Source organism: Paroedura picta, chromosome 2, assembly GCF_049243985.1.
Source record: "Paroedura picta isolate Pp20150507F chromosome 2, Ppicta_v3.0, whole genome shotgun sequence".
Classification (NCBI taxonomy): domain Eukaryota; kingdom Metazoa; phylum Chordata; class Lepidosauria; order Squamata; family Gekkonidae; genus Paroedura; species Paroedura picta.
The window spans coordinates 183,281,995-183,307,819 of NC_135370.1; the positions used below are offsets into that span (position 1 = coordinate 183,281,995).

Below are 25,825 nucleotides of genomic sequence, written 5' to 3' on the forward strand. Positions count from 1 at the left end.
AAGCTCATTCTGCCAGGCCCTGACCCTGCTTGAGGCCAGGCAGACTTCACATGGGTCAGGGATTTCCAGCCTATTTGAACCTGTTTGTAGAATTCTGCAGGGGGTTGGACTAGATCAGTGGTCCCCAACCTTCCAGTTGCTGCGGACCGCTGCTCCGGAGTGGCGGGAGAGGGCGGCCTGGGGCCCCGCGCAGGGGCACAAACGCGCACGCGCGGCAGTCCGCGCATGCGCGTTTGCGCCGCCGCCATGCCGGCGGCCGCGGCTCCCTCTCCCGGCCCCTCCAGGCCGCCAGCAAATCGGCCGCCAAAGCGGCCGATTAGCTTGCGGCTCGGCAAACTTCTCTTCCCCCCCCTCCCGAAACAAGAAGCCTGCCGGGCCGCGAGCTAATCGGCCGCTTCGGCGGCCAATTTGCTCGCAGCCTGGCGAGCTTCTCGCTTCAGGGGGGGCGGGAAGAGGGAGCTGCGGCCCGGCGCCAAGGCGGCCCGCGGGTTGGGGACCACTGGACTAGATGACCTTGGAGGTGTCTTCCAATTCTAAGATTCTATGATTATAAACCGCATATTTTTATTTATTTAGGCCCGATTTGATCTAGAAGCCCCTTATTTGCCTTTTTGATTGTTCCCCTTATCCGTAGAACTCTCCTCCAGTGCCACGAAAAAAGTAGCATGTGATTTCAAGAAGAGGAACTAGGGGGAAATGTTTAGAACTTGCCTCTCTCTTACAGGGTTTTATCATCCAGAAGAGGGAGAAAAAGCCAAGCTTGGAACCGAACAAGCCCTCTGAAGAAATCCTCACGTATGTATTTCGATGATTGCCCCTTTTCCCGCCAACTTCTTTCTCGCCTGTCAGCTGGCAAAGGTATACAATCTGTCTCTTGCAGGTATGAGGAATTTCACCCTTTCTTGTTTTTGCAACACTCAAAATGTCCATATGTGGAGCTTGAGTCTTTCAACAAGGTATGGAGCTGGATTTCCTATCGAATTTTAAGCCTCGGGGTGTAATATTTTTTTATTGTCCATGAGGGCTCAGGGGATACTGCAGCTGATGAAAACAATACACTCCCAGGAAGATAACCAGCTATTTTTGAATTCAAATTTGAAGGTTTGAGAACAGAGTTTGAAACTTTCAGATTCTAAATATTTGAAGGTTTATGCCAGTCACTCTTTGCTTAGGTGACAGATTTCAGTGGCAGAATCTTATTATCAGCAGAAGCAGCTTTTCAGAAGTAAATTCTAAAGTATGAATGGTGGAATTGGATGATTTATATATTCAAATATTAATTTATTTATTGAATTTATCCCCTACACCTTCTCCCCACGGAGGACTCTGGGCAGCTTGCACTTAAACTAATACACTTAAAGTAATACAAATGGAAATAGATGCAATAAACATAGAACAATTAAACCTATTAAAACATCAATTTAATCTGAAGGATTGAACTCATAGGCCGGTTCCCCAGTTCTTAATGCTAAACCAAGGCCACATGAAACAAAGCAGCCTTGTGTGCCCTACAGCAGTGGTCCCCAACCCCCGGTCCGGGGACCGGTGCCGGTCCACGGATCAGTTGGTACTGGGCCGCGACTCCTCCTCCTCCTCCTTCCTGGCTGCTGCCTAGGGGGCTGCCCTGCTACTCTGCTACCGGCTCACCTTTGGTGCTCTCTGGCGGCCGCCATGGCTGGGGCTTCCCCTCAGCATGGCACTGCGCAGCTGCTGCTGGCAGCGCCCCCCAGTGGACGGCGGGAAGGCAAGTGGAGCAGGGACTCAGGCGGCGGTGATGTCCCTCGGCAAAAGACTACCCCCCATACGGGCCTCAGTAAAACTGTCAAGCATTGACCGGTCCCCGGTGATAAAAAGGTTGGGGACCACTGCCCTACAGAATGCTGGAAAGTCTCGAAGGGCACGAACCTCCACAAGGAGCTGACGACAGATGGAGGGGGGGGGAACCACTGAAAAGTCCCTTGCCCCGGGCGTGTACAAGCTGGCAGTTCAAGAGCCAGGCACCTCTAGAAGGCCTTGCAATGAAGATCTAAGGAGGCAAGGGAGTCATACTGGCCGTGGCAGTGATATATAACAATGTCTTTAGAATATTTTTATGCCCCCTCTCCAGGAACTTGCCCAAGGCTACTTACAAAATAAAAAAAGGAAAAAAAATTAAAAGTTGTTAAAAAACTAGCATTAAAAAACCCAGCCCTGGTCACCTTGGTGGCCCTTGTGAGAAATGAGATACAAATAAATTGTATATAATAAAATAAATGAAATTATGATCATAGACCACTTGCAGGTTGAAACAATAGTTTCCAGACTAAAATAGTGTTTCAATCATCCCTGTAATGAAAAACCTTGGCAGAACAGAAATGTTTTGGACTTGCAGGTAAAAGAAAGCCACTCAGGCTCCAGCTGAGCCTCAAGGGGCAGGGGCAGGTGAGGGGCCAGCACTAAAAAGTCCCCGTCTTGCTTCTGACGGCAGGGGCACAGAGGGCGGAGTATGTGGGGCAGATCTTAACTGGTGGGTGGGATCTGCTTTGTTCCAGCTCTTATTGTCGTTATGTTTGTTGAGATCTTGACTCTTATATGCCTTTTAAACATATTTTTTGGGGAAAGGCCGTCGATGAGTTCTACTCCAAGCTGGAAAGCCAGAAGATAGACCTGAAGGCGTTGCAACAGGTACAGCTGTCTTGACAAATTTCTGCTTTTGGAATAACTCACGCTCGTTCTGCTCAGCGGCTGCTTGGCTGCTGCAGATGATTGGAAAGGGAGGCCGGGTTCCTTCCCTGCTTCCTCACCAAGGCGGTGGCTGTCCTTGCTGCGATCGTGCCTGAATTCTTGGCCGCAGATCCATCATGTCAGACTATCCTCCCCCCTCTCTGCTTTTTGTCCCTGAAAGGAGAAACAAGCCCTGAAGAAGCTGGAAAATGTTCGGAAGGACCATGAGCACCGATTAGAAGCACTTCATCAAACTCAGGTGGGCTCTTTGACTGTTCTGAGCAGAGTTGTGAAATTTCCAGAAATTTGGAAGCCGCAGAAAGGAGCAGAAGTGTTGGCATGCTTTAGGATGCTTTGGTCTGATCCTGCCCTTGTCAGGATTGCTGCTGAACCCTGCCATGAGTTAGCATGAGTCTCTCCATGTTTATTTGTCTGATCTTTTCCCTGCTTTGTTCCTGGGGCCCCAGGCCCATATATTATGCTTGCATGCTTGAAACTGAAACTATGTTGTTGCATCCTGTTATCACAGGGAGCTGTGAATTATTTGTCTTTTGAACCTCTCGGCCGGGTCTGCCTTTTGTAACCATAACATCTTATCTTGTCCGGAGACGACCAAGGACGTGCAAATTGTAACACTATGGTTTATGGCACCTGCAGCCTCCTTTCCCCCCTCCCTTGGGAACTTTCAAGTTTTAGGCGGGAGAACTGCCTTGATAAGGGGAGGCAAATCTGTCCTCAGGCAGATTTGACTTCTTTAGCTTAGGTGTATGAAGTAACTTCTCAATAAACGCTTTCTTTATTAAAGAAGCTTGTTGTGAGTTCTTGCAAGCTTGACAGCCCTGAGCAGGAGGTAGGACTAGATGGCCTGTATGGCCCCTTCCAACTCTATGGTTCTGTGATTCATGTTCGGAATAGATATTTGAAGCTCTTGCATGTGTTTGAAGGCATACTTAGTCGTGCGGTCCCACTGCCTCAAGGACGTAGCAGTGTTGGTGTGAAGCCACAGAACGGAGTTTAGTTCGGCATACACCCAAAAGCTTATCCCCAGAATAAAACTTGGTTGGTCTTAAAGGTACCCCTGGACCAAAACATTGTTTTTAGAAGCATGTTTTGAAGAACTGGACCAAAGAGAGGCAACAAGATGGATGTTTGAGTGCTGGTCGAAAAATGAAAAACTTATCAAGTTGCTGGGTCTGGTTAACACATCTCCAAGGACATTGAAAGATCTTAAATGTTATCTGAAGAAGTGAGCGGTGATTCACAAAAGCTCATACGCTTGCACAAATTTTATTAGTCTTTAAGATGCTACTGAACTCTTGCGGTTTTCTATTGACTAAATTGCGGCTACTGTACTTTGATCACCTTACAAGCAAACAGAACTCCCTGTTGTTGGTTTCCTGATGCAAAATATTCGACTTTGCCACTAACATTGGCTTCCCCACCCCCCCAGAGGACTGGAAAGTAGTATTTATACTGTAGGCTGCCTTGAGTTCCACAGAGGACAATGGGGGCTAGTAAATATTTTAAATAAAAATAATAAACGTAACACCAACTTTTAAAAAGTGATCCCCGAAATAAGCCAGCTTGGGCCTTTATGGAAGGCCCAAATTCATGGGGACGGCTATTAAAGATGCAATTGCTAAGTCTGTAGAGCAGCTTTCTTCATCCTTTTGACTATGGAGGAGCCCCTGGAATAATGTTTCAGACTTCAAAGAGCCCCGGAAGTGATGCCAGCTGGCCACGCCTCCCTGCGATCCCCCCATAAGTTGCATGTCACCGGAAATGACGTCACCATCTGTGTTAGCAGACAGTTTTGAGGAGGGCTCCGCCCCCTCCCTGGCACAGAAACCACAAGAGAACTCACTCAGGAGCGGGGAGGGGGAGGAAAGTAGTCAGTTCCCTAGCTTTTGGCCGAGTCCATTAAAAGGTGAAATGCCATGCCCCCCCCTCAGAGCTTCCGTGGACCCCTGGGGGTCTCTGGGCCTCTGGTTGTAACTTCCTGATGTAGAGGGACAAGCCCCACTTAGAGAGAATCAGCATGGCCTCTGCAAAGAGGAGTCCTAGCTTACCAACTTTGTACAGTGTTTGTTAACAAAAGACACGGACAAAGTTGAGCAAGCAGCTTCCACTGGAGGCATTTGGGTTTTGGCCACTGTGTGACTTGGAGTATTGGCCATTGGCCTGATCCAAGAGGGCTGATCCAACATTTGTCAACAGTCTGATAGGAACAAGTCCAGCACCATCACATTACTGCTCTGGCCTGACCCATTTTGGCACGGTCCACTAGATCAAAGGTGCATGCTCCTTGGAAGCAAGGCGAGGACAAACATGCCGACAGGTATACCCCTGCCCTCTCCTGTCCCCCAGACCCACAGATGAGGTGCTCCTGTAGTCTGACTGCGTTTGGAGTAACTGCTTAGTTCTGAAGATTCATGAGAGGCTGCAGGCAAATTTCTGTCTCTGTCTGTCTGTCTGTCTCTTTGCCTCGCTTACTTCACTTAATCACAGGTAAAAAATCCATTGCTGCTCCTTGTCTCTTTCTTTTCCCAAAGGAAATTGACAAGGTCAAAGGTGAGCTTGTGGAAATGAACCTCGAGATCGTCGACCGAGCCATCCAAGTGGTCCGGAGTGCCTTAGCGAACCAGATCGACTGGACGGAGATCGGTGCCATTGTGAAAGAGGCCCAAGCCCAGGGGGACCCGGTGGCCAGTTCCATCAAAGAGCTGAAGCTGCAGACCAATCACATCACCATGCTCTTGAAGTAAGTCTGCCCATTGGGGGACCTCCTGATGGCCACTGTGTGGCGCAGAGCGTTGGCCTGATCCAACATGGCTTCTGGACTTTGGCCCTGGTGGTGGACCTCCTGTTGGCCCCAGGGCTTAGCTACTGTATGACCTGGAGTTATAGCTTATAGAGTTCCTTGACTATAGTCCCCATAGGATGTAATGGAGCTTGGAGGCATTTAAAAGTGTTATAGTCCCTTTACGTCAGGGGTGGCCAACCTGTGGCTCACCAGAGGCCCATGGACTGCAATTCCCATGAGCCCCTGCCATCAGCTGGCAGAGGCTCATGGGAATTGTAGTCCATGGACCTTTGGAGAGCCACAGGTTGGCCACCCCTGCTTTACATGCATTCGTGAAGATGCAGTTTCACCTAGAACAGTGGTCCCCAACCTTTTTATCACCGGGGTGCTTGACAATTTTACTGAGACGGGGGGGGGGTAGTCTGGAGAGCACCAAAGATGAGCCAGGGGTTGGGGACCACTGACCCAGAACATCATTTAAACGGAGTACATTCCCTTTGAACTCCCCTTAACAGCCTGTCCTGTTTTCAAAGTTAATCCCTAATTTTGGGGAGGATTCTCTGGGATTGGCTGTGCTCAGTAGCCGAAAATACACCCCTGTTTATATCTGGCTGAAAGAATAAATACCAGTACAGTATTTTTGGCCTGTTCTTGGGGGCTCGGATAGAGCCGAATGCGCCTTCCCTGCTCCAGCCCTTTCAAAGCGTCTTTTCCTGTTTCTCTAGAAACCCGTACGTGCTCTCAGACGCGGAGCAGGAGGCCGAGGAAGCAGCCCCAAAAGAGGAGGCCACCCAACAGCCAAAGGGGAAGAAGAAAGCCAAGCCGCTGAGGAAGCCACTCAAGAACCAGCTTTTGCTTGTGGACGTGGACCTCAGTTTGTCCGCGTACGCCAACGCTGAAAAGTGAGCATGCTTTGGTGCCGGGCGTGGAAGCCCCAGGGCGGGGCTGAGGGCTTCCTTTGACTGATGGGCAGTTCTGATCTTGCTGTGCTTCCCCCAGGTATTATGATCACAAGAGGCACGCAGCCAGGAAAACCCAGAAGACCGTGGAAGCAGCAGAGAAGGTATCAGTAGCTTCTTTGTCCTTTTCCCCTAAGAATAAAACAAATGGAGACCCACAAGAATCTAGAAGCTGATTCTGTGAAGGTTCAAGGGGGTGGCAGGTGACACTGGATGAGCGATAGGGATGTGAGTGTCCTGCACAGTGCAGGGAAGGTAGACTAGATCAGGAGTAGTCAACCTGTGGTCCTCCAGATGTCCATGGACTACAATTCCCATGAGCCCCTGCCAGCAAACGCTGGCAGGGGCTCATGGGAATTGTAGTCCATGGGTATCTGGAGGACCACAGGTTGACTAGCCCTGGACTAGATGACCCAGGAGGTCCCTTCCAACTCTGTGATTTTATGATTCTAGGATTCTGGAGCAGCTATATCATTCCCCCATCTTTCCTGTCCTTCCTCTCCCCACTTCTCCCAGCCACCCTGTTTCTTACTCTCTCTCCCATCCCAGAGAGGCAGAAAGTGAGCAGGCGCTGGGAAACAGAGAAATTGATTCTTTGTCTCTCTGTCTCCTCCCCCCAGTCACTTTCTGCCCCCCCCCAAGTTTGCAGAAATAGCCTTATTCTCTGCCTGGCCCTGATTTGCAGGTGTAAGCATCCACAGCATACGGCATAGTTGGTGTTGGATTTATAGTTAGTTGCTTTAAAATGTCTCACTTCTGTTTGGGGCCTGCTTGGCCTGAGGTTTGGTTCAGTTCTCTGCATGATTTAAAAATACCAACTAAATCTCACCCGTAATCTAAAGGGCTAGTTGGTGTCAACTGAGTCAAATCTGAGGAAATAGCATCATTGAAGTTGCAGAGGTCTCCCAAATACTTGACTGAGTTTCTTAACCGCGACACCACACTGACTCCCAATTCCAATTGAAATCCAGCGTCACTTGAGAGCCAACCAAGATTTGTGTGGTATGATCTTTTGAGAGTCAGAGTTCTCTGACATAGGGAGCTTTGACTAGGAAAATCTTGTACCTGAAAAATCTCATCAGCCCCTCAGGTGCTCCTGAACTGGAACTGAGCACCTCTCCTGCAGAAACACCTGAGCCTCTGAAAGTTTTTTCTGATTTAGTGGCCATGAAGAATGAGATGGTTGCATTAGGCAGGCCTGTAGAATAAGTTACGGGCTTGTATGAAGCACACGGTTTATTTATTTACTAGATTTAAAGCCCATTTTAAAAAGCAATAAAATGGGCGCTAGAAGGGGGCGATGGACGGCGCGGTGATGTGCAAAGAGATCTGTGTGGGCAGGGAGGCAAGGGGAAGAAGGGCATGGTGTAGTCTACCGCGGGGGAACCTACCTGGGCGAGGCATCTGCAGCGTGAAGGAGGCGAGGAGGGCATCCTGCGGCCATGTTGTGGTGGACGGAAGAGCGAGGGCTGAGCGCGGAGAAGGGGGCGGCGCAGTGGATTGGGACCGCGAAGCAGAGGGCGTGCGCCGATGTCTGGGGCCGCGGCGTCCCGCAGAGCAGCTCAGCGGCGGCCTCCTCCTGTCGGCAGCGATCTGAAGACAAAAAGCAGCACACCACTTCACAACACACTGGCCGATATTGCAGCTGACCTGGTGTCCCGGTGACCTCTGTGGACGTACATGCTCAGAAATGCAAAGACCTTAAAAGACCTGCCTGTGCCTTAATTCTGGCAGCGTCATGGAGCTTTCCCAACTGTCAGACCAGTGCAACAATCTCAGGGGTAGGTGGGGGCAGATGAATACATCTCCAAATTTCCGTGTCCAGAAGGCGCCCTCTTGGAACTATTAACATGTGTCAAATGCCCTGTCTTGTCCTGATTTAGTAGGTGGTGTCATTCCCTCCTCCTCCTCCTCCTCCCACCCCCGGCATGGATTGGCGGTTGTTTGTGTGGCCTCTGCAGAGGGGGAATTCAGGATGGTTCTGTTTGTCTGCACAGGCCTTCAAGTCGGCGGAGAAGAAGACCAAGCAGACCCTCAAGGAGGTCCAAACGGTGACCACCATTCAGAAAGCGAGGAAAGTTTATTGGTGAGCACCTGTGTATGTTGCTGCAGTTGCCACCCCCCTTCTGTGCGGAGGGCATTTTGGGAAACCAAGACTATGAGATGGGCGAAGTTCAGTGCTCTGGGTCTGCATTTTAATTAAGGGATGCCCGACCTTTTTGGTGAGGCTAATGCTTAGGGACACTTGGTTTTGGTCTAGCTGAGTTTTGCCCCGGCAGAGAAGTGTGATCTGAAGTGCAGTAAATAAATCTCCCAAGAAGTATATTGCAAAGAAGGCCAACTGAACATTTGTTCAGGTAGGTCCAGTTCACCTTCAGGTTGCAGTCGGAAGAAGGGAAAGAGAAATTTGATCTCAGGAGTCCTTTCCCTCTTCCAAATGGCCAGCTTGGCCAGCATCCGGGGTGTGGGAGGATGAGGGTATTGCCTCTATGCGTGTCTCCATGGAAGGCCATGTGTATTGAGTGAGAGGACAAAGTGAGATAGAGGGCAGCTGTAGAGACAGATTTGTCTATGGAAGGCCATGTCAATGGAGGGAGAGGACAAAGGGAGAGAGAGGAGGGGGGTCAAAGGGCAGCTCCCAGGTGAAGACAAAAGCATCCCATTCAAGGAGATAACTTCTAGAAACAGAGGGATGTCGTGCCCCCACCCCATGTCCTGGCATGCTGATTGGCTCATGCCAACTTAAGGCGATAGGTCAGGGTGCTTCAGTGTGCTGCAGGTGGGCCCTGTGGCTCCCCCCAGTACTTCCAGAAAGTGGGCGGGGCCATTGTAAGGCGGGGCTTGTTACTAGCTGCCCTCATTCATCTGAAAGAGTTTTCCACTGGAAGGTCAGGCGGACTTGGGGGCACCTGGGTGTTCCTTAGTCTAGCGATCTCCAACCTGTGGGCTGCGGACCACATGTGGTCCTTCGACTAATTGGAGGTGGCCCTCGAAGGACGCCTTCTCCTCCCCCCCCTGGCCCTTTACTTCAACCCCCCAGCCCTTTACAACACACTTCATTGTTGTGGCGTGTCTGTATCTTATTTTGAAGGGATGTTTAAACATGACCATAGTGATCAGAGAGCGTTAGGGCAGTGGTTGAGAGTAGAGGAGTAAACTACCCCCCCCCTCACCGGGCCTCAGTAAAATTGTCAAGCGTTGAGTGGTCCCCGGTGATAAAAAGGTTGGGGACCACTGCCTTAGTCATTGTGTTTCCATTCCCTTTTAGTCTTTCCTTCCCCCCCGGGAGGCGTTCAGTTGGCTTCCTGTGGCAGCCGTGTCAAATTGGCGGCTCTGCCCCCACGTGGCACACATTTTTATTTATTATTATATTTATATACCGCCCTCCCCGAGGGCTCAGGGTGGTTTTCAGGAAACAGGAAAAGATACAGATAACATATGGCAACAAGTGATAACAGTAATAACATTATAACAATAATAACAAGATCGTAACAATAACATTAGAAAACAGAGATGGCAGGAGCCTCAGCTCATCTTTCTCAGCCTGGCCTCAACCAGACGCCTGGCGGAAGAGCTCCATCTCGCAGGGCCCGCAAAACTGAGTCAGTTCTGTTGGGGCCCTCAGCCCTTCCAGGAGTTCATTCCACCAGGTAGGGGCCAGGACCACAAAGGTCCCTAATAGAGGCCAGGCAAGCTTCACGTGGGCCGGGGATCTCCAGGCATAGGGGGGCTGGGTGGGCCAGAGAGCCAAAGCACAGACCCTCCCTCATTGCCTGAAGACTCCGGAGCACATTTGAGGGGAGGCCGGGTCTGCAAAGGGGAAACTGCAGCAGTTACTAATCTGCAGAATCTGGGAGGGAAAGGGGCATTTCGGGCTCCAAGGTCGCAGGAGGGCTTCCAGAGGTTATCTGAATCCCCGGCAGAACAAACTTCTAAACCTCCTTTTTTTCCAGAAGTTGGTCAGTTGTCTGTCAGTCAGTCAGTCGTCAGTCAGTGACTGACTGATTGGCTGACTGACATACCACCCCTCACTGTGACGTCTCAGGGCGGTGTACTTGGAACCGTAGAACAAAGTACTCTACCTTTTCAAACATAACAATAGGAGCAGAAAGGCATAAAGATCACGTGCTGTACGGAGGGGGAGGCTGATATATTTTGATTGTTCGCCATCTTGTTTACGTTGTTATAGGTTTCTACTGTTATTTTTAAGGGTACTGTAAGTTAGGGGACTTTATTGTGTTTTTATCGAGACCTGTAAACCGCTGCGAGACATTCACAAGCAGCGACATATAAATATAATTATAAATAAATAAATGATCACGAACAGCCAAGGGGCAATCCGGGTTTGGGGACCTGACACCCAGGGTAAGAGATTGCAGTAGATCAGATCAGAGGGGGGAGACAGAGGGGAGAGGGGAGACACAGGGGTGTGAGGAGTGTCAGAGGTGCTTGGCTAGGGGCAGGGGCTGGCCCTAGTTTTGATAGGCCTTCGGCCATTTCCCCCGGAAGCTCCTCCCACTTGGCAGCTCCGCGATGGCAGACCTTATTACCCATGGGGAGTGGGGTAGAAGTCCCTAAATGTGGCAGCAGCCCCCGAGAAGATGCTGGGCTGCCCCCCTCCTGCCCCGTCTTTCCCGGAGGTCGTGCAGAGTGCCTTTGGGGAGCCACCTGGGGCTTTGAATAATCTTGCAGATGGCGGGAGGGCACGTCTGCCATCCGGGGGTGCCCCTGCCAAGACTTCCGTAGCACTAACCTTTCCTGTTGTGCCCCCCTTTATGCTCTGTCTTGATGGCTTGATGTGATCTGACAGGTTTGAGAAATTCCTGTGGTTCATTAGCTCTGAAAATTACCTTGTTATAGCTGGAAGAGACCAACAGCAAAACGAAATGATCGTCAAGAGGCATCTGCGGCCAGGTGAGCCGCAGCACAAGGTCTCTGCACACCCCCCCCCCCGAGTCAGTACAGAGGGAGGCTGGGCCCCCCAAGAGGAGCATTGGAATGAGGCGGGCAGGAGAGATAGTGATGGTGGTGATGGGGGGGGGGAAGCACCATGAATGTGCAATAGATTTATGGGAACAGTCCCCTCCCACCACCCCACCCCACCCTGAGTGAGCTTCGGCTACGTCTGAAAAATCTCACAGAGTGGTTTCAAAGCTAAGATTTTTTTTGGGGGGGGGGCACAGGGTGCTTGCTGCCCTGAAGGAGGACAGGGTAAACATGTACCAGGAGGCTAGGCGTTCATCTTGCACTGAGACTCACCACTGGCCCTCTCTTGTTGTCTCCCCCTCTACGCAAGGCGACATCTATGTCCACGCTGATCTCCACGGAGCAACCAGCTGCGTCATCAAGAATCCCACAGGTGATTCCTCAGGGGAATGCGGGCGGGAATAAACGGGGCACTTGAATGACTGGGGATAGACCGAGATGGGTGGCCCTGGGAGTCCGTCTGCAGCAGGAGGAAAGAGCCAGAGTTCGGGAGCGCCTGCAAGACTGACAGCATTTGGGGCAGGGGAGAGCTTGTGGGAGTCACGGCTCACTTCTGCAGGGACATCTGCTCACTTCAGGAACCGCTCCCTGCCCTCCTCCAAGTGACCCCCTTTCCGATCCTTCAAGAGAGCCACCCTGTCCCCTCTCAGCCTCCTCTTCTCCAGGCTGGACAACATCCCCAAGCCCCTCAGCCTTTCCTCTTAGAGATTGGTCCCCAGGACCCCCTGGGTCACCCTTCTTGCTCTCCTCTGCACCCTCTCAGTTTTGTCCATGTCCCAATACAGGAGCTTCCTCTCTTTGGGTTACTTGCCAGAGTCCAAGTCTTTCATATTTTTAATCCAAAGCCAGTCCTCTGTTGTCCAGGGTGATTTTTTAAATTAAAAAGAAAAACAGTTTAAAAATTAATCAACTCCCACCCATCCAGAAACCCTGCCAAAGCCCTCTAGAAATCCCAGAGAGAGCTTCCAGGGCTGAATTTCCTGCCTGCTTCTTCTCTTCCCCACAAGTGGCTGTTTGAAAGCTCTGTAGCATTTGGCATCTGTCTGTCTTGGCATTAAGCATCTTCTGCTGCTGCCGTTGCAGGGAACCCCATCCCACCTCGGACGCTAACGGAGGCCGGCACGATGGCTCTGTGCTACAGCGCAGCTTGGGAGGCCCGGGTCATCACGAGCGCCTGGTGGGTGCACCATCACCAGGTAATGAGGGGGGTGGGGCACGGCTCTGGGGTGGGCCTGGGAAAGGATCCCTGTTGCAGACGACTCTGAAAATGACTCTTTATGTCCAGACTGAAAACATTCAGGACTCCAGGAGCGTTTTGAATCTTCCTGGGTATATAAAAGCTGGCTTAGGAACATCAAAAGAGCCCTGCTGGATCAGATCAGTGGACCATCTGCCTGGCACCCGTTCCTCTGGAGGGCCAGCAACAGGGCAGAGAGGCCGAGGCCTTCCTAAGGACATCAGGAGAGCCCTGCTGGGTCAGACCAGGGGTCCCTCCAGTCCAGCCTCCTGTCTCACACAGGGGCCAGCCAGTTCCTCTGGAGGGCCAGCAACAGGGCAGAGAGGCCGAGGCCTTCCTAAGGACATCAGGAGAGCCCTGCTGGGTCAGACCAGGGGTCCATCCAGTCCAGCCTCCTGTCTCCCACAGGGACCAGCCAGTTCCTCTGGAGGGCCAGCAACAGGGCAGAGAGGCCGAGGCCTTCCTAAGGACATCAGGAGAGCCCTGCTGGGTCAGACCAGGGGTCCATCCAGTCCAGCCTCCTGTCTCACACAGGGGCCAGCCAGTTCCTCTGGAGGGCCAGCAACAGGGCAGAGAGGCCGAGGCCTTCCTAAGGACATCAGGAGAGCCCTGCTGGGTCAGACCAGGGGTCCATCCAGTCCAGCCTCCTGTCTCACACAGGGGCCAGCCAGTTCCTCTGGAGGGCCAACAGCAGGGCAGAGAGGCCGAGGCCTTCCCAAGGACACCAGAAGAGCCCTGCTGGGTCAGACCAGGGGTCCATCCAGTCCAGCCTCCTGTCTCACACAGGGGCCAGCCAGTTCCTCTGGAGGGCCAGCCACAGGGCAGAGAGGCCGAGGCCTTCCTAAGGATATCAGAAGAGCCCTGCTGGGTCAGACCAGGGGTCCATCCAGTCCAGCCTCCTGTCTCACACAGGGGCCAGCCAGTCCCTCTGGAGGGCCAGCAACAGGGCAGAGAGGCCGAGGCCTTCCTAAGAACATCAGGAGAGCCCTGCTGGGTCAGACCAGGGGTCCCTCCAGTCCAGCCTCCTGTCTCACACAGGGGCCAGCCAGTTCCTCTGGAGGGCCAGCAACAGGGCAGAGAGGCCGAGGCCTTCCTAAGGACATCAGGAGAGCCCTGCTGGGTCAGACCAGGGGTCCATCCAGTCCAGCCTCCTGTCTCACACAGGGGCCAGCCAGTTCCTCTGCAGGGCCAGCAACAGGGCAGAGAGGCCGAGGCCTTCCTAAGGATATCAGGAGAGCCCTGCTGGGTCAGACCAGGGGTCCATCTAGTCCAGCCTCCTGTCTCACACAGGGGCCAGCCAGTTCCTCTGGAGGGCCAGCAACAGGGCAGAGAGGCCGAGGCCTTCCTAAGGATATCAGGAGAGCCCTGCTGGGTCAGACCAGGGGTCCATCCAGTCCAGCCTCCTGTCTCACACAGGGGCCAGCCAGTCCCTCTGGACGTCTGAGTGTAGATAGTTTTCTGCTCTGCAATTTCACAGCTCACCCTCTGTACCTGCCAGGATTTCCCATAATCAGGTAGTTGCATTAAGAAGCACCTCCTTGCAGCCTGTTTGATCGTGTGTTTTATTTTCTTACCTGCCATGTTTTGCTTCTCTTGTACTTAGTGTTGAGCACTCTGGTTCAAGGAGGGGTGGATGATAAATGTAAATTTAAATAAATAAATCTGCATGCAAGCTATTTCCCAGCGTGCATTTCCCAGAGGTGGCCAAATCGTGGCTCCCCAGGTATCTGTGGACTACAATTCCCATGTGCTCCTGCCAGCTGCAGGCAGGGGCTTGTGGGAATTGAAGTCCATGGACATCTGAAGAGCCACGGTTTGACCACCCCTGGCAGAGGAGATGGCATCCAGATACACCAAAACCCACACAGACAATCAAGTGCACGAAAACCAGAATTTAAAACTGCAACCCAGGGCTGCTACTGGACTTTGCTCAAAGCGATCATGAATAAAGCCCTAAATCAACCTGGCTTCAGCTGCCTCCTAGAGATGGAAAACGAGGGGGACAGGCGTACCCTAATCAATGGGCCGCTCCCAAAAAGGCTGTTTCTTGTATACCCACCACTGGATGGAGAGCGTTTGCCAGTCTCCAGGAGTGGCTGCTGCATTCATGGGTGTTTGTGTTTCTCTGTTTAATCACGCTAGTAAGCAACAAAATGCAGGGGGTTGGACTAGATGACCCTTGATGACCCCTTCCAGCTCTATGATTCTAACATCGGCTGATTCCCTTGCAGGTGTCCAAAACAGCCCCCACTGGAGAGTATCTGACAACAGGAAGCTTCATGATTAGAGGTAAGGACTCCTTGGGGCTCAGGGAGAACTGATCCATATACCTATGGTGCAAAGAAATCAGTCTTTATTGAAGGGTTCCATAAGGCAGGGGTAGTCAAGCTGTGGTCCTCCACATATCCATGGACTACAATTCCCATGAGCTCCTGCCAGCAACTGTAGTCCATGAACATCTGGAGGACCACAGCTTGACTACCCCTGCCATAAGGCAAAGCAGGACAAAGCATGGGTCAAAAACAGGAACATTGACAGAGACAAGCACAGGTCATATTTGGGGGGGGGGGCTAGTTTAAGCGGGGGAAACAGTTCCCATAGAGGAGGCTTTTGATCTAAAAGGCACGAATCTAGGTGAAATCCAGTCTCTTTTCCCTGCCATCCCTGGCAGTAAATTTCCTACCCCTACTCTGTGAACCAAGGATGAGGATACATAAGGGAGAGCTCTTTGCAGCCAGGGGGACAGAGTCTCTACAGGTCATAAACCATGGGGTGGAGGAAGGGAGGGAAGGTAAAGAAAAATGAATGGAATGAGGGGGTTAGGGAGGGTTGAAGGACCCACAGGCGGCCCGTTGAACCCCTAAATTAACACTCCCGAGGAGATTGGGAGGGGCGATCATGACAAGTGCGTCCCGCCAGGCAAGGTTCCCCGGGACCTGACAGGCTGCAGTTCTCATCCATTCTGACCTGTCTCAGTGCAGGCAGAGATTCTGAGATGGGGAAAGGGTGTGTGTGTCAGGACCCAGGACCGCAGTCCGTAGTTGCTGGGCAGGATGTTGGAATGTGCATCTCCTCGATCCTGTGCTCTTCCTTTCCAGGGAAAAAGAATTTCCTCCCTCCTTCGTATCTGATGATGGGCTTCGGTTTCCTGTTTAAGGTATCGTGCCTTCCGTTTAGGACAGGGGTAGTCAAACTCCATGGACTACAATTCCCAGGAGCCCCCTGCCAGCGAATGCTGGCAGGGGGCTCCTGGGAATTGTAGTCCATGGACATCTGGAGGGCCGCAGTTTGACTACCCCTGGTTTAGGACTTCTGTTTATTACCCGAGGGATAAGTGCACGGGGGGGGGGGCATGGGTGAAACATGTAGGGCAGGGATGGCCGGACTGTGGCTCTCCAGAGGTCCATGGACTACGATTCCCAGGAGCCCCTGCCAACACGTGCAGAAGACAAGCCTTTCTCTTCCCTCCTTTAGGTGGAGGACTCCTGTGTTTGGAGGCACAAAGGGGAGCGGAGGGCCAAGGTGCAAGACGAAGACATGGAGGCCATAACCTCAAGCACCAGTGAGCTGGCGGCAGAAGAAACAGCCCCTCTGGGTAGGCTTGCCAAAGAGCAGGGCTTCGAGGGCTTCATGGGGAGCCTGCGCCAACAGATTGCACGGCCCAAGCGTTGACAAAGGCTTTTCTCTGCAAACTGTCTCCTCTGATGCTCCAGATGGAGATGATGAAGCTGGCAGCGACAACGGCAGCAGCAGCAGCGGCGATGAGGGGGAGAGAGGAGAGCCCAAAGAGGAGCACAAGCAAGAGGGAGAGCCGGCCGAGGGACACCCTCAGGAGGCAGGTGGGGACGGTATCAGCCATGCCCCGGATTCGGAGGAGGGGTCGTCCAGCGAGGAGAATTCCAACTCGGAGGGAGAGGCCCCGGAACCGGCGGAGAAGGCCCAGGAGGACGAGGTCAGGTTTCCGGACACGACTATTGATCTCTCCCACCTGCAGTCCCAAAGGTAGGAGGACGTGAGGCAGGAGGCAGCTCTGAAGGAAGGAGGCAAAGCTTACTGCTTTGGGAGGTGGTGGGGGGAAATCAGGTTTTTTTTCCTGAGTGTTTTTTTATTTCCGCCGTTTTGATGGGCAACCTGGAAAACAAGGGCCTTACAGGGATAACAAGCTTGTTTATAAGGTTATCATTCATTTGGTTCAACACTGGGGGAAAAACATCTATTTCCACCCACCCACCCACCATCTATCATTTCTATCTCTGTCCCTATTTCCATCCATCCACCCACCCACCCACCCACACACACACACACACACACATACATACACACACACACACACATATATATATATACATATATATATACATATATATATACATATATATATACATATATATATACATATATATATATACACATATATACACATATATACACATACACACATACACACACACACACACACACACACACACATATATATATATATATATATATATATATATATATATATATATAACGGCCCTGAGCCTCTGGGGAGGGCACTATATAAATATATAATTAATAAATAAATAATAAAAACATTAACCCCATAAGACGGCAGGCTACGCCCTCTTGCCAACAATACGACATACGAAGTATAAAAATAGAAGCAAAGCAACAATAAAACAACAAGATGGCGACCGTAGTGCTCTTCATGGCCCTCCATCCTCAGCTCCTCCATTCCCACTTGCGACTAAGAGCTGTAGATCCAGGGGTGATGGTTGGCCCCTGGGGGGTCCAGACTGCACAAAGATGGGGAAGGACCCGTTCTCCTTGCCCGGGATGTAGCTCAGCCTCAACCAAAAGCCTGGCAGAAGAGCTCCGTCTTACAGGCCATTACGTAGTAAAGGAAGTAAAAATGTCAAAGAGTCTAAGGGCAGATGCATTCGTTGTGGAGAGCTGAGAGTGATGAATTAAAAGACCCTCCATCCGTCTCCACCCACGCACGGGGGCATCCCCACAAGTGACCGGCCATGCTGAGTTATGTCTCCCGTCCTCAGACCGGAGACTAAAATTCTGATCTCCCCTTCTAACTCACTGGGGGCTTCCAATCATTAAGTGATTCAAGAGAGAGAGAACGCCTCCTGGGTGGTTTCCACGAGGACTTGGGGGCCGGCTCCTGGCTCCGTCAGCTGGTGCCTGGCACTGCCTCGGCCGCATCCCTGGCACAGACCCCCCCCCCCCCAATCTGGATCCTGTGCTCACTTTGGCTTGGCTGGCTTTTGCCCCCCGCTGAGCCCCTCTGTTCTGTTGCAGGTCCCAGCTGAAACCTGCTCCCAAAGAGGACGCTGCAAGCTTAGTAAGTTCTTGGCCCTCCTGACTGCGACGCTTGCCAGCCGGCCGGCCTGGGGGAAAAGCCCTTCTGACTTTCTTTCCATTTGCAGAGCGATGGGAAGTCCCAGGGCCGGAGGCATATCTCAGCCAAGGAGAGGAGGTAAGCGGGGGCTTGAACAAGCTCTGCTGCCGTGTAGGGAAGGGCGCTGGGCGCAGGGGCAGAGCCTCTGCTTGACACGCAGAAGGTCACAGGTTCAAATCCCCGGCATCTCCAGTTAAAAGGACCAGGCAGGAGGGGATGGGTAAGACCTTGACCTGAGCCTCTGCTTGACACGCAGAAGGTCACAGGTTCAAATCCCCAGCATGTCCAATTAGAAGGACCAGGCAGGAGAGGATGGGTGAGACCTTGATCTGAGACCCTGGCTCAGTGGCAAAGCCTTTGCTTGGCAGGCAGAAGGTCCCAGGTTCAATCCCCAGCATCGCCAGTTAGAAGGACAAGGCAGCTGGTGCTTTTGGACTAGATGACCCTGGAGGTCCCTTCCAGCTCTGTGATTCTAAGAGACCTCAGGCTGAGACTCTGGAGAGCTGCTGCCAGTCTGAACAGACAGTGCTGACCTTGTTGTATTGATCGCCTGACTCAATAGAAGGCAGTCTTCTGTCATTTGAGCGGGGCTGTGAGTCAGCGGTAGAGCATTTGCTGGACACACAGAAGGTCCCAAGGACAATCCCCACGGTTGCCCCCAAGCAACAAAAACCCAGAACGTCACTGCTCCAGACATAGGGATGTAAGAGAAGCCCTGCTGGGTCAGGCCAGTGGCCCCTCCAGTCCAGCGCTCTGTGTCACACCGTGGCCAAACCCAGGGACCATTGGGAGGTTCACCAGCAGGGCTGGGGCTCCAGAAACCCTCCTACTGTGGCCCCCCAAGCACCAAGAAGACAGAGCATCCCCGCCCCAGACATAAGAATGTAAAAGGAGCCAGTGGTCTATCTGTGTCCCACAGTGGCCCAAACTCAAGGGACATCGGGGGTCCCCCAGCAGGGCCAGAACTCCAGAAGATGGAGCATTCGTGCCGCAGACAGCGTTTCCCCTCTGCCGTGTGTGGAAGAGCCACCGAGGGGCCAGAGCTCATATGTTTATCCAATCCCCTCTCAAAGCTGTCTGTCTGGAGGCCTCCCATCCAAACACTGGCCAGCGTCAGCCCTGCTTGGCTTCCGAGATCTGACAGCCTGGGTGACCTTGGCTAATTATCCATTTAATTTCTTTCTTTAACACATTGGTTAAGCCACCTTGCTTGCTTGACAGAGTTCAAAGTAGAGTACGAGGTAAATAGAAGACGAGAAACCACCACTTTGGGACTGCAGAGTGGGAGTACAGTTCCCTGGGTGGTGGGTGGTGGTGGGGGGGGTTCCTTCCTCTCCATGTTCTCAGAGTGTCGTGAGGAAGAACTGTAGAAAAATTCCCTGAAGGATCCTCCCCCCCCCCCAGTCGTAATAAAACCAGGAGGGTGGGTGGGATGGAGCTCGGATTCCCCCGCACCCCCTCCCTGGACACTTCTTTGAAGGGGGGTTGGGGCATATTTAGAGTCCCCGAGAAGCGCATTAATTCTGCCTTTCCACAGAGAGATGAAGAAGAAGCAGCAGCATCAGCAGAGCGACCCCGGCCAAGATCCCGACCCTCCAAAGAGCAAGGCCGAGGAAGAGGCTCAGCTTCCGCCCCCTCCGGCTGGGAACAAGAGCACAGCCGCCCAGCAGCCTGTGAAAAGGGGGCAAAAGGTGGGCAGGACTGACCAGCTGGCAAGCAAATGCCCCTCTGCCCAGTTCAGCTTCTGGTGTCTCTCTGCCTGCCTGGCAAGGGGCTTCGGGCATCAGATGTGCTGCGGAATAGTGAAGTGGATTTTGGTTTGCTTCTGTGCTTAGCTGACGTGGCAATCCCAGCAAGCAGCTTTCAGGGGAAGTGAGAGACAGGGGAAGTTTGCCATCGCCTTCCTCTGCAGAGTGTGCTTTGGTGGTCTCTCCTCCAAGTACGGACCCTGCTTAGATTCCAACTTACTGCAACCCAGCACGGGGGAGAAACAGTAGATTGCCATCGCCTCCTCTGTAGAGTGTTCCTTGGTGGTCTTCCCCCTCCAAGCGCCCATCCTGAGGAGCTTCGAATTTATGGCAATCCCAGGAATGAGCTTAAAAGACAAATGGGAAACAGAGGTGGTTTGCCATCACCGTCCTCTGCAGAGCCTTCCTTGGTGGTCTCTCCTCCCAAGTACCAGTCCTGCTTAGATTCCAACTGGCCACAACCAAGCAGCATATAAGAACCAACTCTTCTTCTTTTTCTTGTCTGTAGAGCAAGTTGAAAAAAATGAAGAAGTACAAAGACCAGGATGAGGAGGACCGCGAACTCATCATGAAACTGCTGGGGGTAAGGAGGCCCAAGGTCTTGGCTTGTCGGTTTGCGGGTTCCAGGTCTGGACCTAGATTCTGATCTCTTTGGTCTGCTGAACTCCAGTCTGCCGGGCCGGTCAAAGAAGAGAAGCTCAAGAAAGGCAAGAAGAAGAAAACGAAAGACGACACCCCCAAGAAACCGCCCCAGAAGCCAAAGGCGGGCCAGAGGGCGGCAGAGACGGCCAGGAGCAAGGAAGGAGCCCCCCCTGAGTTAGAAGACGGTACTCTGGAGGATGAAAAGGTAAGTGCTGCACTCAGGCGGGGGGGGGGGGGTAGAGCCAGTGGCCTGGTCGCCTTTGGTGAGCAAGCGTCACCTCCAGGTGAGCCAGCAAGGGTGCTTCTCAAGGATGCCTTTGTACAGGTGGGCAGCCCATGGTACATTCTGGGAATTATTCCTTTCTCTTGGCTTTTTGCTCTGGGGCCCCACTGTGCTTCCTCCCTCTGCCCCCACTCTCTGGAGGAAGGCAGCAGAGACACACCGGCCTCATCCCACCACATCCCTTTCAAGGCTCCCAGCAGGTGACCTTGGTCCAGTCCCAGTTCTCTCGGAGCTCTCTCAGCCTTACCTGCCTTGCAGGGTGTCCTGTTGTGGGGAGAGGAAGGGAAGGCGATGGTCAGCCTCTTGGAGACGCCTTCAGGCAGAAGAAGAAGAAGAGTTGGTTCTTAGATGCCGCTTTTCTCTACCCGAAGGAGGCTCAAAGCGGCTTCCAATCACCTTCCCTTTCCTCTCCCCACAACAGACACCCTGTGGGGTGGGTGAGGCTGAGAGAGCCCTGATATTCCTGCTTGGTCAGAACAGTTTTATCAGAGCCATGGCGAGCCCAAGGTCCCCCAGCTGGCTGCACATGGGGGAGCGCAGAATCGAACCTGGCATGCCAGATTAGAAGTCCGCACTCCTAACCACGACACCAAACCGGCTCTCTGCAGTGAATAGCGGGGCTCCCAACACCTGCCCTTTCTTTCCGTGACCGTTTTGTGTGCTTTCTACACAGGAGGACCAGGACCAAGATCAGCACGCCCGCGAGGTAAATGCACAGCCTTGGCAAGGCTTCTTCCCCATTTAAAGGCAGCCGGGATTGGGGGAACTCAGGACCAAAAAGCCCCGAAATCCGGTGAAGGATAAACCAGGCAGAGATTCCCAGTTCTGCACCGTTCTTTGCACAATTCATTCTGTCTCTGGGCTGGGCACCGCAGTCAGAATGACACACCCAGTTAGGTCATAATCTAATTGACGCCTCCATACATCTGCTTGATGAAAATCGCACAATTAACTCAAGCCGTCTGAGCATCCTTCTCACCCCATTTAGGGGTTTTCCCTGCACGGGCAAGCTTCGAGAAACCTTGCCGATGTCCTAGTCTGCATCAGGGTTACTGCAGCCCATCTTTCGTCTGTACAAAGGTCACCCTCCATTTCTCTAGTGGCAGGATGCTTCAAAAGAGGGAGAGCAGTGTTGGAGGACAGTCAGCACGAAGAGAGCCAGCCGGGGATACAGCCCTGGTGGGGGGGGGGGAGGGGGAGCCCAGAGCCAGGCACAGTTCTCTCCTTCCCTTCCTCTTCCCTGACTCTGCCTCTTTCTCCTTGGCTCTTTTAGGAAGCGGAGGCACTCTTGGACTCACTGACCGGGCAGCCCCACCCGGAAGACATCCTCCTCTTCGCCATCCCCTTCTGCTCCCCTTACACCACCATGACCAACTACAAGTGAGTGGCACCCACAGCTGCCCCAGGGCCCGGGCATCCTCCCTGCTGCCGCCCGGCTCCTTGTGTCTTTGGAGAGCCAGCTTGGTGGGGCGATTAAAGAGCAGCAAACCCCTCCCCAGCGACCCCCCAAAAGGGAGTAGAAGTTGCCCAAGATCCCCAGCCCCAAGGGGTGTCAAACTGGTCTTTTTTGGCCCTGGCCCCAGCCTGGCAGGACGCTCTCCCTGGAGAGATCAGGGCCCTGCAGGACTTGGGACGGTTCCTGCAAGAGAGAGCTGTTCCGCCAGGACTGCAGTTGAGGCCGGGAATAATATCTCAGTTCTGGCCTCCTTCGCCAAGACATCGGCCAAACTGTCAACGTTTGGCAAATCGGCACCTGCTCTGACACACCTCCCCCTAGGACAGGGGTAGTCAAACTGCGGCCCTCCAGATGTCCATGGACTACAATTCCCATGAGCCCCTGCCAGCAAATGCTGGCAGGGGCTCATGGGAATTGTAGTCCATGGACATCTGGAGGGCCGCAGTTTGACTACCCCTTCCCTAGGAGATCAGGCGGGTCTGAATTGATTTGGTTGTTTTAATGCAGGTTTTCTCAGCTACGGTTTCTTGATGGCCCTGGAAGGGTTTCCCGGGTGTGGGGGAGTTAATTAACTGTTGTACATTTTTTAAAATCTGTTAAACGTTTGAGTGATATGACCATATATAGTTGTGTTGACCTGTTCCCCCCATCCCAAAATGGCCAATGATGGGCCTGGAGGGGGTGGGAAAGGGAGGGGCCCCGGGTGGGCGTGTCCACAGCTCTGCTTCCCAACCGTATTCTGCATGATTGCCCCACTTCTGGGTTTTCTCGAAGCCTCAAGAATGTTTCAGGGGCTTCACAGTGACCAAAAAGTTGAGAAAGGTTGTTTTAATGTGACGATTACTATTATGTTACTGTTTTTATACATGACGTCACCTGCCCTGAGCCTTTAAAAATAATTACTAGTTATAATCTGGCAAGCCAGATTTGACTCCCCCATTTCTCCCCATGCAGCCAGCTGGGTGACCTAAGGCTAGTCCCAGTTCTCTTGGAGCTGTTTTCACAGAGCAGTTCTCTGAGAGCTCTTTCAGTCTCACCTCCCTCCAAAGGTGTCTGCTGTGGGGAGAGGAAAGGGGAAGGTGATTGGAAGCCGCTTTGAGACTCCTACAGGCAATGGAAATCAGGGAATAGAAAAACAGCTCTTTTTCTTCTTTTTAGGTATAAAGTAAAGCTGACACCTGGCACCCAGCGGAAAGGGAAAGGTAGGGGGCACACACTTCCTCCTGGCCCTTCGGTTCCCTCAGCTGGTGGGCCAAACGGTCTGTCAAGCAGAAGAAACGCCCAAGCGTTTAGGAGTGGGGGTGGGCCTTCTGTGTCCCCTGCCCTCCCATACTCTGGCAGCCTCTGATCCTTCCTGCTGTTTATTTATTCATGCTCTGCCTTTTGTCCTGGTTCGAGTCCTTCTGGAGACATCCCAGGTGTGGCTGACCTTTGCAGGATCGGAGAAGTGAGAATGCCCCTTCTGGGATGGGCGGTCAGAGATGTTTCCTGGCATCTACTAAGTGCTTTGAGAAAAGTGGGCAGGGCCAGCGGGTCTTTTCCCCAGGAAGGATTCTGATTGGCCATTGGAAACTTGATTGGCCATGCAGGTCTTTCAAAATATTATTTCAGCACCAGGCTCTTCAAGGTGACTGAAGGTCCATCTTTAAGCGAGTGAAGGGACACCTCCCGTTTTCTCTCGAGGTCGAATCTCTGCCCTTCCCCTCCCTGATGCCTTTGTCTTATGTCTTTCCCAGCTGCAAAGATCGCCTTGCACAGCTTCATGCTGTCCAAGGAGACGAGCCCGCGAGAGAAGGACCTCTTCCGCAGCGTGAAGGTGAGCAGCCCCTTCCTTCGGCTAGTTGGGAATTGCTGCAGGTAGCCGGGAGACTTTTCAAGGGGATCCAGCCCCTGAGAACATCTGATCTTGCCCTGGGACGCTGCGGATCACAGCCCTGAAGTCTCTCTTCCTTCCGGCTTGCTCGCATCGTTCCTCGTAGTAAACAGACCCTTCTTTCTCTGTGGGTCCAGACGGTAGCTCTGTAGAAATGAATGCTGAACATTATTTTTAGGATAAATTCCATTGGCCAGCTGTGTCGGACTGAAGCAGCAGATCAAAGTTTTAAGTCTGGTGGCAACTTTAAGACCAACCGAGTTTTATTTGAAGTATGGGCTTGCTGGTACTTCTGGATTCAAATCTAGGTCTTTGATGCCTCCAAAATGCTCAGGGAAAAAGTGTAAGGCAGCCAGGCAGCCAGCAGTGGGGTCAAAAGAGCTTATAGCTCGAATCATAGAATCATAGAATCATAGAGTTGGAAGAGGCCATACAGGCCATCTAGTCCAACCCCCTGCTCAACGCAGGATCAGCCCAGAGCATCCTAAAGCATCCAAGAAAAGTGTGTATCCAGCCTTTGCTTGAAGACTTCCAGTGAGGGGGAGCTCACCACCTCCTTAGGCAGCCCCTTCCACTGCTGAACGACTCTGACTGAGAAAAACTTTTTCCTGATATCTAGCCTATATCGTTGTACTTGGAGTTTAAACCCATTACTGCGTGTCCTCTCCTCTGCAGCCAGCAGAAACAGCATCCTGCCCTCCTCCAAGTGACAACCTTTCAAATACTTAAAGAGGGCTATCATGTCCCCTCTCAACCTCCTTTTCTCCAGGCTGAATAAAACGGGGTTGGTCTTAAAGGAGGCGCTGGACTCAAACTTTGTCCTGACAATAGAATCTTAGAGTTGAGAGGGGCTTCCAGGGTCATCTAGGCCTCCCCCCTCTGCAGAATGCAGGAACTCACAACTAAGTTTGCAGCTGTTATTTTTATGAGTATGAGAAGAAGCTGCATGTCCGGGATGGGGAGGCGGGATGGGCTGCGTCTTCCCCCAGCCTCGTTTTCTCCAGTGTCCAGCGTGGAGAGCCACGAAAATCTTTTTCTGCTGATGCTAGAATAGGAAGTCTGGTTAGCTGCAAAACTGCCTGCCAGGTAGATCTCCGTCTGTCTGTCTGTCTCTGTCTCTCTCTCTTGTCTCTCTGTCTGTCTGTCTGTCTGTCTCTCTCTCTTAATGGTGCCTTTTAGCTGATCCTCACGCCGCTGTCTCGTTCTTTTGCTCAGGACACAGACCTCTCGAGAAACATCCCGGGCAAAGTGAAGGTGTCTGCCCCTCATCTCCTCCACGCCAAGAAGAAGTAAGGGACCGGCCATCCAAGCGCTCCCAATCCTGCCACCGTGGCCTGTCTCTCCCTGGCCGCAAGTGGGACACCCCTCTCAGGAGCCCTCTTCTGGGTTTGCGAATAAAGTCCAGTCCGGCTATGGTTGTTGCCTAATGCAGCGGAGGCGGGAGCGAAGAGAGCGCCCACTCCTGGCTTTGGAATGAGGGTGGGGGGTGTGCATTTGCGGGGAGCGTGTTGCCCCCTGGGAGTCAGACGTTCTTGTGGGCCTCCTGGTGCACGAATGCCTTCGCTCTGGAGAAGTGGCAGTCAAGGCCAGTAGCTCCTTGGAGACCGACCAGACCTTCACGGTGTGAGCTTTCGAGAGTCCGAGCTTCCTGGATCACATACAAGTTAGCATGGAGAGATTCCAGTGGGTCACCGTGTTGGTCCGAAGCAGCACAGCAAAACTGGAGTCCAGTGGCACCTTTAA

The 25,825-nt window shown here is 52.6% G+C and overlaps 1 protein-coding gene across 1 annotated transcript in view; it reads left to right on the plus strand.

Moving 5' to 3' along the window:
• NEMF (nuclear export mediator factor) overlaps positions 1–25,495 on the plus strand; it is a 41,933-nt gene extending 16,438 nt beyond the window's left edge. The window contains exons 9-33 of the mRNA XM_077324131.1: positions 725–795; positions 881–956; positions 2,602–2,664; positions 2,885–2,962; positions 5,256–5,464; positions 6,232–6,408; positions 6,506–6,569; positions 8,463–8,551; positions 11,276–11,379; positions 11,762–11,824; positions 12,535–12,647; positions 14,920–14,977; positions 15,787–15,845; positions 16,163–16,283; positions 16,402–16,690; positions 17,981–18,023; positions 18,109–18,158; positions 19,618–19,771; positions 20,337–20,411; positions 20,499–20,675; positions 21,427–21,459; positions 22,027–22,133; positions 23,368–23,411; positions 23,946–24,025; positions 25,298–25,495. Coding sequence (XP_077180246.1) covers positions 725–795; positions 881–956; positions 2,602–2,664; positions 2,885–2,962; positions 5,256–5,464; positions 6,232–6,408; positions 6,506–6,569; positions 8,463–8,551; positions 11,276–11,379; positions 11,762–11,824; positions 12,535–12,647; positions 14,920–14,977; positions 15,787–15,845; positions 16,163–16,283; positions 16,402–16,690; positions 17,981–18,023; positions 18,109–18,158; positions 19,618–19,771; positions 20,337–20,411; positions 20,499–20,675; positions 21,427–21,459; positions 22,027–22,133; positions 23,368–23,411; positions 23,946–24,025; positions 25,298–25,375 — 2,475 coding nt within the window. The 3' untranslated portion in view covers positions 25,376–25,495. The remainder of the gene's footprint in view (positions 1–724; positions 796–880; positions 957–2,601; positions 2,665–2,884; positions 2,963–5,255; positions 5,465–6,231; positions 6,409–6,505; positions 6,570–8,462; positions 8,552–11,275; positions 11,380–11,761; positions 11,825–12,534; positions 12,648–14,919; positions 14,978–15,786; positions 15,846–16,162; positions 16,284–16,401; positions 16,691–17,980; positions 18,024–18,108; positions 18,159–19,617; positions 19,772–20,336; positions 20,412–20,498; positions 20,676–21,426; positions 21,460–22,026; positions 22,134–23,367; positions 23,412–23,945; positions 24,026–25,297) is intronic.
• Positions 25,496–25,825: the final 330 nt, after the last annotated feature.